The sequence below is a fragment of the Chenopodium quinoa genome, unplaced genomic scaffold (assembly GCF_001683475.1).
Source record: "Chenopodium quinoa cultivar QQ74 unplaced genomic scaffold, ASM168347v1, whole genome shotgun sequence".
In the NCBI taxonomy this organism is placed as follows: Eukaryota; Viridiplantae; Streptophyta; class Magnoliopsida; order Caryophyllales; family Amaranthaceae; genus Chenopodium; species Chenopodium quinoa.
Genome location: NW_018744878.1, coordinates 3,921,375 through 3,933,150, shown reverse-complemented (window position 1 = coordinate 3,933,150; position 11,776 = coordinate 3,921,375). Strand labels below are relative to the sequence as shown.

General features: G+C 40.9%; 1 protein-coding gene across 2 annotated transcripts; it reads right to left on the bottom strand.

Annotated features, from left to right (window-relative positions):
* Positions 1-16: 16 nt before the first annotated feature.
* LOC110705607 lies at positions 17-10,375 on the bottom strand. Of its 2 annotated transcripts, none has more exons than XM_021883509.1 (3): positions 10,162-10,375; positions 9,893-10,011; positions 17-336 (listed from the first exon to the last, which is right to left on the bottom strand). In XM_021883509.1, exons 1-3 carry the CDS (start codon positions 10,299-10,301, stop codon positions 317-319), a joined length of 279 nt encoding a protein of 92 aa, XP_021739201.1. In that variant the 5' UTR covers positions 10,302-10,375; the 3' UTR covers positions 17-316. The 2 variants fall into 2 exon arrangements, with proteins under 2 accessions (XP_021739201.1, XP_021739200.1); XM_021883508.1 differs by lacking the exon at positions 17-336 and adding an exon at positions 346-1,371.
* Between the last annotated feature and the right edge of the window lie 1,401 nt (positions 10,376-11,776).

Here is an 11,776-nt window from a genome sequence, read left to right as displayed (position 1 = left end):
ATCATAAAATCCATTAAAAGAAATCACAAAACTTTGAAGGCAGCTTAATAATCATTGGCAGATAAGTTCCCTTATCCTGAAAGGTCTATTGATCATCACATGAATGCGATGTGAGCAACAAACATGGATTCCATATGAATTCGAGTCTAGAAAGACATACACTGTAGTATTTTAACCAACCAAAGCATGTCATGTTCTCCCTGATGCTACATAAAATCAATGGTGATTAAAAGGGGGGGAAGGGGGGAATTTTTCTCTGCAAGTATTCCTTCTTGCAGGAGCTCCTGGGTACCATCCAAAATAGTCAAACATGCTATCATAAAGGCATTGACATGCCTGCAATAAGAACCAAACAACAGAGATTTTAGTCAACTTAGAATTTATGAAACAGTCAATTCCAAGGATAGCAAGGGTGAATATTTAAAGAAAAAAAAGGTATAAAACACTCGTGGAGTCGTGGATATTATTAAAAAAATAAATAAATAAAAGGTATAAAACACTGGCATTGTCCTAAAAAATCATGATAAGATGATGCTCAACTATTGCTGAAACACGCTACATGTCCATTTGACTTAATTTCAATGAAATACATTCTCGTGATCTGTATCCCATAGCCAGATCACAACAGAGCACAATCAGCAAAAACACTATTAGCTTTGTCTGAAGATGCCTGGAATCTAGCTAGCTGCTAACATAGTAACATTACATGCAGTTCACAAGAGTCTTCTCTCAGGTGATTTCTTTAGGGGTGGTAATGCAAGTATGGTTATAATCTGGCCAGATGGAAGAAAAGCTTACTTTAATCATCTTCTCATTCCGTTTGAGAAAATGACAAAGCAACAAGTGTGACTTATTACTGACTTGAGTGTTCTCTCATTTATTAGGAAAAACAGACGTATGCAAGTATCATATAAATATATATAACAAAAAAACATGTTTGCTACTTGCTATTTAAAGAACACCAGATAAAAACCCTCAATCTAAGACCTGGCAGTCTGAAAGCTACGTCTTACTGCAACGGACTAGCGTTTGAGACAATAAATAAGTCGAAAGGTTGTTGTTTGATTGTTAAGCTTAAAGCTTCGAAAGATAAATATGGCTTTAGGCCATAACTCTCCAAAGTTCCTCTTACAAATTTCTGGATACCCTCCTCCTACTAGTCTCTTACTTCTTATACTACAATTACATTACTAGGATTGGCAACATAGCCTTAATTACTACAATTATCTACTCTTGTCCTCGTACTATTTTAGTGCAATACAAACAAAATACAAAAGCTGCTTGTCTCCCAACGGTCCTCTGTTTCTCTCCCTGGCAGTAGCTTACGGCTTGGTGTTGTGGCTGGTAAGTGGCTGCTTCTTTTTGTGTCTCCTGCTGTAAACCAAGTTCACGGGTGGTTGTTGATGTATTGCAATACCGCCCCCCAAAAGCGCCACCTTGTCCTCAAGGTGGAAATGCGGAAAGTGCTCTTTGATGGCTTCGGCTTCCTCCCAAGTGGCCTCGAACTCGGGCACTCCTAACCACTTGATTAGCACTTCAATGTTGCTGTGCTGCCCTCCCTTGTGCCTCACCTCCAACACTTGCTCTGGCTCCACTACTAATTCTAACTTCGGAGTTAACTGAGTAGGAATGGTAGTGGAAGTTGGCACATCCCCAACAGCACGCTTCAGTTGAGAAATATGGAAGACGGGGTGAATGCGGCATTGCTCGGGAAGGAGTAATTAGTAGGCAACCTCTCCCACACGCTGCACTATCTCATAAGGCCCATAGAAGCGCGCGGCCAGCTTTTCAAATGGCCTTCTTGCCAACGATTTCTGACGATAGGGCTGTAGCTTGAGGTAGACAAAATCCCCGACTTCAAATTCCTCCTCCCTACGCTTCCCATCCGCATTTCTCTTCATGATCTGCTGGGCACGCATTAAATTCCATTTCAACTCATCCAACATCAAGTCCCGCTCTTGCAAAACCTCATCAACATCAAGTACCGTGGTTTGCCCTGTGGCCACTCGAATTAACTTGGGTGGTTCCCTCCCATACACCGCTACGAATGGGGTCACTTGGGTTGAGGCATGAGGTGTCGTATTATACGAATACTCGGCCCAAGAAAGCCATTTAGCCCACGTTTTAGGCTGCCCACTTGTAAAACAGCGTAGGTATGTTTCTAGCCTTTTGTTCACCACCTCCGACTGCCCATCAGTTTGGGGGTGGTACGACGTGCTTCGCTTCAATTCCGTGCCCTGCAACCGGAATAATTCCCTCCAAAAACTGCTCAAGAACACTCGATCCCTGTTAGAAACGATGCTTGACGGAATCCCATGAAGTCTGACTACTTCCCTCACAAACACCTCGGCAACCGTATAAGCAGTAAATGGGTGTTTGAGCCCTATGAAGTGAGCGTACTTCGATAGCCTATCAACCACTACAAATATCGTGTCCACCCCTTTCGATCACGACAAACCCTCGATAAAATCCATACTTATGTCTTCCCATATTCTCTCCGGGATGGGTAACGGTTGCAACAACCCCGCCGGCGATTGTTGGCAGTGCTTGTTTCTTTGACAAATCGAACACCCGCGTATGTATGCTGCCACGTCTTTCCTCATTCCACCCCAAAACCAATCCGAACCCATCTTCAAGTATGTTTTTGTCTCACTGGTGTGACCTCCCTCCGGGGAATCGTGGTAAATTCGCAGCAAGGCCGTCTTATTCGCTGAATCTCGCGGGAGAACAACACGGCCCTTGTACAACAACCTTTGGTTCTCCACCGAATAGCCACGTGGTCCCTGCCCCTGCTCCACTTCAGCCTTCAATTTCTGAATTTCGAGGCTCTCTTCGATCTCCTTGTGTAAAGAACTAAAGACTCCCACTCTACCTTATGTGTAACCAACAGGGCATTACATTCCTCCCCTGTTTCACTCCCTTCACCCCCGCCCCGCCGTGAGAGGGCGTCAGCCACCCGATTGGCCACCCCGGGCTTGTATTGCAAAACAAAATTGAACCCCACCAATTTGCGCACCAATTCTGAAATTCCATTCTGATTTCTCGTTGTTCGGTTATGTACTTGAGGCTTTGTTGATCACTCCGGATCACGAATTTCCGACCCAACAAATAGTGCTTCCATTTTTCAACGGCTAGACACACCGCCATGAGTTCTTTTTCATAAATCGATTTGCCTTGCCCTCTAGGACCGAGCACCTTGCTAAAGAAAGCCACCGGCCTTCCTTCTTGCATCAACACCGCTCCAAGACCGTAGCCCGAAGCATCGGACTCCACCACAAAGTCCTTCGAAAAATCTGGCATAATCAGTACAGGAGCCGTGACCATGGCTTGTTTGAGGGCTTAAAACGCCTCCTCGGCCGCCGTCGACCACCCAAAATTATCTTTCTTGAGTTGCTCTGTTAGAGGCCTTGCAATGTGTGCATAATGTTGTATGAATTTCCTGTAATATCCCGTAAGCCCCAAGAATCCCCTTAAATCTCTCAATGATTTCGGTGTGGGCCAAGTGATCATGGAGCCCACTTTATCTTGGTCCATTGCAACCCCTTCACTAGAAATAACATGGCCCAAATAAGCCACCTTGGGCTTACCAAACTCACATTTCTTTAGATTTGCAAACAGTGAGTGCCTTTTGAGTGTAGCTAACACCAATTTCACGTGAGCAACATGATCATCTTCACAAGCACTATACACTAGAATATCATCAAAAAAGACAAGTACAAATTTACGAAGATAGGGTCGGAATACCTCATTCATAAGAGCTTGAAAGGTGGCCGGAGCATTAGTGAGTCCAAAAGGCATGACGAGGAATTCGTAATGCCCTTCGTGCGTTCTAAACGCGGTTTTGTGGGTATCTTCCGGCCGCACTAAGATTTGGTGGTATCCGGCCTTAAGGTCAAGCTTTGAAAACAATCGGGCCCCATGAAGCTCATCTAGTAGCTTGTCGATCACCGGAATTGGGTATTTGTCTGGAACGGTCTCCTTATTGAGAGCCCGATAATCCACACAAAATCTCCACGACCCGTCCTTCTTCTTGACTAGAAGCACCGGGCTCGAAAAAGGACTCGTGGAAGGCCTTATGATGCCGGCTTGCAACATCTCTTCGATAAGCTTCTCGATTTCGTCTTTTTGAAATTGGGGATATCGGTAAGGCCTAACACTAATGGGGTCACTCCCTTCCTTGAGAACTATGGAATGCTCATGGCCTCTACTTGGGGGAAGCCCACTTGGACTCTCAAAGAACCCAGCAAACTCCTCTAACACCTCCTTCAAAAATTCTGGTGGCCCACTATTCGGCCCATCTTCTATTGGGCTGCCAACTTGCTGCTCAACCTCGTTCATCTCCACTAAATCGCCCCCTTCTTGTTTCCTCAAGGTTTTGATCATAGCTTTAAGGGTGATTCCCGATTTCACTAAGCTGGGATCCCCTCTAACCACCATAGTCTTCCCATTCATGGACAAACTCATTTCTTGTGACTTCCAATTTGTGAGCACGGTTCCTAATTTTTCAAGCCATTGAATACCCATGATCACATCCGAATTGCCCAATTTAAGAGGCAAAAAATCCTCCTCTATCTCGATTCCATCTCCCAACTCCACACGCACCCCCTTGCATTGTCCCTTGCCCTTGATTGTTTCCCCATTCCCAAGTGAGACGCCAAAACTAGCGTCATCGGAGACGTTTAACCCGAGGCTCTGAATTGTTCTTAGTGATATAAAATTGTGCGTGGCCCCCGGGTCGATCATTACCACCACCGAGTGCCCTTTAATTTTCCCCTTGAGTCACATTGTTTTTGGATTAGACAACCCAACTATTGAATTCATGGAAACCGAGACCGGCGTCACTTCACACTCCGGCTCCGGGGCCTCCACGGCTGTGAACTCCACTCCATTCTCTTCTTCCTCTTCCTCCACCATCAGTACGCTAAGCCCCTTAGCGGGACACACATGTGTAGGTCCCGTCCACCTTCCGTCACAACGAAAACAAAGACCCCTTGCTCTTGTATCTTGAATTTCCTTATTGGTGAGCCACCGGACTTCCCCGTTAAACCTGGTGGTGCCGGAGTTCGATCGGTTGAGAAAGGATGATGATGGTTGGTTAACAGAAGATGCTGAGTGTTGGATGGAATGGGTTGGGTTGTGTGTTTGGCTAATAGGTGGGCTTGAGCGAATTGGGCTAGAAACTGATGGGTTTTGTGTGGTTGTTGTCTTTTGGGCTGGCAGCTCCCAAGAGTGTGGCTGCGGGGCTCCGATTAAAATACGAATATGGGCCCGGTTTTGAGAATGCTCCACCCGTCTTCCTAAGGCTGCTGATCCGGTTCCTTTCCTCGACCCGGATTGCCAGATCCATTGCGTCTTCAAGAGTGAGCGGGTTTAACATTCGGATCTTAGCTTTAATCTCCTCCCTAGAGCCATTGATAAATGGGCCTTTCATCAGACTTTCGGGTACATCCAACAGGGGCGACGCTTTCTCTATGAATAGCCGCCTATACTCCACCACCGTCGTTAACTGCTCCACCGCCAATCACTGCTCGTGTAGGGTCCCCGAGTTCACCGGCCGGAATTGGTTCAAGACACGACTCTTCATGTCTTCCCACCCCACCATGGGTCTCCTTCTACTCTCCCATTGGTACCACAGAAGCGCGTCGCCATCCATCACCACGACCGCGGCTTGTAACTTCTCCGTCTCCGTCAAACCGTAGAACTGAAAAAATTGCTCACCCGGAGGATCCAACCATCGGGGTCGGAGCCATTGAAGGACGGCATCTCCAACTTTCGATATCGCCACCTTCCACCTTCCACCCCCCTCGCGGTTGTCTTGGTTGGGCTTTCGAATTCCACCACCCGCGCCGGCATCCCAGTTGCCAAACCTGAGGCCTCTGCCTCCTAGCGGTGTTTCTCCGAAATTTCCCTCTCCAAACGGTTGGTTTACCCAACGCCGCCATCATCGCCCTCATCTCATCGATGAACTGGTCTTGCTTCCGGGTTAGTGTGTTTTGGATTGAGTTTTCTCCTTCTCCGACCTTCTCGAGAATTTCTTCCATCCTCTCTTCAAGCGCGGCCACCCTCTCCGGGGTCACCGTCATCGGCGTCGGCGGCATCTCGCTTTGATACCAAGTGCAACGAACTAGCGTTTGAGACAATAAACAAGTCGAAAGGTTGTTGTTTGATTGTTAAGCTTAAAGCTTCAAAAGATAAATATGGCTTTAGGCCATAACTCTCCAAGGTTCCTCTTACAAATTTCTGGATACCCTCCTCCTACTAGTCTCTTACTTCTTATACTACAATTACATTACTAGGATTGGCAACATAGCCTTAATTACTACAATTATCTACTCTTGTCCTCATACTATTTTAGTGCAATACAAACAAAATACAAAAGCTGCTTGTCTCCCAACGGTCCTCTGTTTCTCTCCCTGGCAGTAGCTTACGGCTTAATGTTGTGGCTGGTAAGTGGCTACTTCTTTTTGTGTCTCCTGCTGTAAACCAAGTTCACGGGTGGTTGTTGATGTATTGCACTTACAAGACATCAACATAAGTAGCTGGCATGTACCAAATAGCTCAACCTAATCAAAAATTTGCCTAGTGAAGTCAATTGGCAACTACCAGCACAAATGAATCCTATAAACATCAGGAGCAAAGATTAATTTAACGTTTTCAAAGTAGCATACACGTAGCTATAAAGATTTCCTATATGCAAAAGAGAGTCTACTACTTGCCGAAAGGTCTAGAATGTCCCAGAAACCCACCCCCATCCTGAAATTCCCCACCCAGAAACCCACCCTCATCCTGAAATTCCCCACCCAGAAACCCACCCTCATCCTGAAATTCCCCACCCAGAAACCCACCCACATCCCATAAGCCCCACCCCGTGAAAACCCTACCCCGACAAAACAAGCTCTGACAAGGAAGGTGGGTAGCCATGGGGTGGTGCTGGTTTAGGCTGAGGGCTGGGAAAGTGGGAAAGGGGATGCTGAATATCAGTTTTTTTTTTTGTTTTATCATTTATTTTAAAATGTAGGACAAATTAGAAGGCAACATGTGACAAGTCACTTTCTTTAACCAGTTACCAACTTAAAAAAAACCGGACAAGGGTATATTTTGAGAAGATAGGATTTAAAGGTGAGATTATTTCTAGATTTTGTAAAAGTTGGATTGTCGTGAGTAGTTCGAGCAAAGGTGTGATTATTCTTTACAATTTTTCCTTTATTATTTATTCATTAAGAAAAATGTGAGATGGAAACAATATTTATTGAAGAATTCAGGGAAAGAAAGGAAAGATTATAAACAAAAAATTGAAAGTTGAAAATTTGTGGTTAGGTTGGCTTCCTAAAGTAAATACTTAGTGATAAGGACTGGGCGGTATGGTTTATCAGTGTTATGGCTATTGTTGCAGATTAAGAAAAATATAAGTACAATTATGATGATTCTTTTCATTGTCTCCTCTCTCCAATACCCTTCTAGCTTCATATGATAAGCAGACAAGGTAGATTAAGAAAGTGAGATGACTAAGTTCTCTCATATTTGAAAATTAACAGTACGTAGTAGAATCAGATACTACATCATACATCTGTTACTTAGCACAGACTACTGTGACTCAACTTACCCCATCGAACAAGATGCAACTACAGAGGCAGTTGATGATTAGAATACATTTACCAAAACTTAAAAGAACTCGTGAAATTAATACATTGTCCCGGACTGAAGGAGAGCATTAAACATAGCATACAACTTTCTACTTTTCAAAGGTTATCCTTTTCCCTCTCGACAACGGGCGAGAAGCACATCATATAGTCCCTACTCCCTAACGGCCTGGCAGCCTTGGAGGAAACGCAGGCGGTTTCAAACTCAGCAAAAGATCATCAAATTGTGTAGCACCAACTTAAAAAGACCTCCTCAAAACCTTTTCTAGCAACCTTATCAGCATAAAAAACTAAGAGCGAATTCCAAACGCAATTAAATGCATCACTTGCCAGAGTTGCCACTTGCCACCATCCAAATTTTCTCATTTATTTAATGGACAAAAACTTTTAAAGTTACGAATCTACAGCCAGCAAGGTTAACTAAAATACACCTAATACAACCACAACGTACTCATTATTTTGTAAAGGGGAAAATTTAACTTACGTAGCTTTCCTTATTCATGTGGGCATATAAAAAATGACAAAGTTGAAAATCAGCTCAAGACAAGTACAACTTTTGCTTTCCCAAGTCCCCTTAAGTGTAACCATTTTGCAGTTTTTGTTAATCAAGACTTTTTCCTACTATCTTACCTACGTAACACCATGTTGTATATTAAACAACAACAAGGATCAAAATCAAGACAATCAACTTAAAAACACATCCCCATTTTACAAATTAATTCACCAAAGGGAGACATAAAATCAAAATATACGAGAGGAGGCAGAAAACCCCTTTGGTTAAACTTTTTCCTGAAGCATAGATGAGATTAAAGATGAAAAAGACGCTAGCATTAGCAGAAGATCATTGATCATACGTTCTGGCACATTGGTACAAGAAACCCATTTCATTCTTACAAAGGTTTAAGACCCACCAAGTTCATACATTTGCATATAACAATTATATGAGCAAAGGTGAAGAGTATCATCAAAACAAAAATATTTTGTCCAGCTCTAATTCTCAATGAACTAGAACATGGAACTACGATAACACCGTTTAAATTGAAGCCTCAAATGTCCCCAAATAATTGTCAAAGTTCTACCCAAAATACATCTATACTTCGATCAAACCACTTTGTCATTTGAAGTCTGTATGTTTATATAATAACAACTCTAAATCTCCTCAAATAACTTTACATCCCTGAAAGCTTATGCTGATAGCCACGATATAATAATTTGGGCTCCACCTAAAACCTATTAGCTTATGCCCCACAACAATATTCCCCTCTAATTCACCATTAGTAAATACATCCCTTCATGATCACTTGAAGCTTATCCCAACAATCCAACTATAAATCTCAAGCTTTATTCAAGAACATCCTTTGTAAGCATGTAAGCACCATTCTTGTTACTTTGTAAGTGTGAAAATTTTGGTTGCATTTGCTTCTCGATCACATCTAGCAACCAATAATATCCCACATTAATACCTTTCGTGCAAGCATGGTACAATGCATTTTACCTCGAATCTATAACACTAATACTTTATACTCATTATATCATAATATCTCATACTCATTATGCTTAACAATTCAACTTTCTTGAAGGAATCACTTAAGCCTCTACATCTATGGCTATGCTTCTACAACAACAATATTCCCCTATAAGACTTGAAGGGGGATTTCATTCACCCTACCAGGAGTTCTCTATGGCGTTTAGGTGCTTTCTTTAAACCCTTTTACTTCAGGAAAGTGTAAAACTCTCACTTGAGCAGAGGTTAGATACAAGTGTGATATTTGCCCAACATTGTCTGTCCTTTTAATTCTAACTTAAGTGGATTGCTCCTATTGCCAATTGTTTTTGGAGGGTATCACAATTACACATTAGTCTCTCCTCCCTCATAACCCCAATCGCTAACAAATTCCTTCAAAGTTTGTACATTTAACATGAAAAATATATACATATATAATCCGTAATATCCTACAACTCTGCTTTAGGCTCCATTCCATTAAAGTCATTTCACATAGCCTCATAACTATCTTGTCCCAAGCACCAACTATAACTAAACAAAAATAACTGAAATTAGACAAATAATAACCCCATGCCCATGAACGTGAACATGGTCAACATTTAAGGTTTCTATAGAAAACCGAATCGGGTGATGATTCGAATAGAACTCGATTGAAGAAATTATCAACTAATCTAGGTTACACCCACATACACTTGGTCAAAACAAAACAGCATTATGTAAAGAAGAGGAGAGAGAAAAGGAAAGAAACCTTGAGGAACTAAACACCAATTCTGGGAATCAACAGATAATACAGACTGTAATCTAGCAGAAGCAATCGCACTGTGCAACGGCAACATTGTAAGTAAGCAGCTTGCTTCAACAGGTAACCTAAAACCCCACAAAAACCCAGATTCAATTAACATCATAAAATCTCAAAATTTTAAAAACCCATCATCAAATTCATCCAAATGATTAATCAAATAACTAAAAGATAACATTTTAACAACAGATTAAACGAAAGAAAAGGGAAAAAAAAACCTTGAAATGCGAGGAATGCGCTTAGTAGAAGAAGAAACTGGAGATGGGGTGGTTGATTTGAATAAGTTAGCAATTGTAGGAATTGATTTGCATCTTCCTCGAATAGTAGATAATCTGGAGAGAACTGCTGTTGAGCTCATTTTTACTTATTTTTTTGCCCTATTTCCAGAATTTCTAAGCTTAGTGAGGATGAACCAAGAAGTTGAGGAAACGCAGTTTTATATATATATATATATATATATATATATATATATATATATATATATATATATATATATATATATATATATATATATATATATATTTTTTTTTTTTTTTTTTTTTTTTTTTTTTTTTTTTTGTTTGACTCTCTTTTAGAGGTGTCCATTCGAACTTCGGATTGGACTAAAGTCTAGTCCAATCCAATCCGAAATATATTTGGACTCTCATTTTATAGTCTAAATTCAAATTCAAAGTTTTCAAAATCCAATCCGATCCAATCTAAATTAAAACTTCATAGTCCGAATCCAGTCCTATCCAATCCGAATTAATAATAAAAAAAATTCCTAAGAAATGATTTAGGGTTTCTAGTATATAGTAATGAGGGGATTTGGCAGATTTGGGCTATTGGGTTTGGGCTTACTAATGTTATATGGGTTGAGGTTTATTATTATTATTTTTTTTATATATTAATTATATATATGTATATATATATATAAATTTGGAGTATTTAGACTGGATTGGACTTTTTGGACTTAAAAATTTTGAGTCCAAATCCAATCCAAAAATCCGAATTTTAAACTTTTTGAATCCAAATCCAATCCAAATTTAAAAAAGTCCAATCCAAATAGCTTATTTGGACTGGATTGTGTTGGATTTCGGACTGGAGTCCGAATAATGGACACCCCTAGTCTCTTTGACTTTGGTTGCTTACACTTACATTAGGCCCAAGAAGAAGATATACAATGTGCAACGACACAATGCCCATTCCAAAACACCAGAAACATCTATTCGGGTCTCAAAAGAAGAAAAATGTCTAATTATTGTAATTAATATGAAACGGATGTAGTATATAGAATATATTTGGGGGAAACATAAGCATATATGTTTCGAACACTACCGACAGTTATGCCATAATTTTTTTGTTAAATGTGATGAGATTATCGTATTGTTTAGCTTTTGAACTAGCATGTAATAAGTTAAAAGATTGGTGTTAATGTATTAAGATTTAATAGCCAAGTTTGTGCATTGACAAATAAAAGTTAAAATATTCATTTATTAATGAGCGGTTAAGTATTTACCTAGCTCTAGGTACTACCGGTTGTGTAATTAAATTACACCATTCAATATCTGAGATCAAATTTCGTCTACATCACTGTCTTTTGTGACTCTCAGTATACCTTACAAAAATCACTATAAATTGAACCCATTTGCCAATTCTAGCTATTATAGAATTGTGATATTTCCTAATCAAACATTTCCCAAATCACAGTTCACAACCACCTAGCCCACCTCTTTCTTTTTTTTTTTTTTTTTTTATAGGACGAGGAAAATGCAATAATGATGCAGTGCTCAAGTTTCATGTTTTTGAGTTCTAGTTCTACTTTCGGAGTAATTTAATGGGTTTCCAATTGTT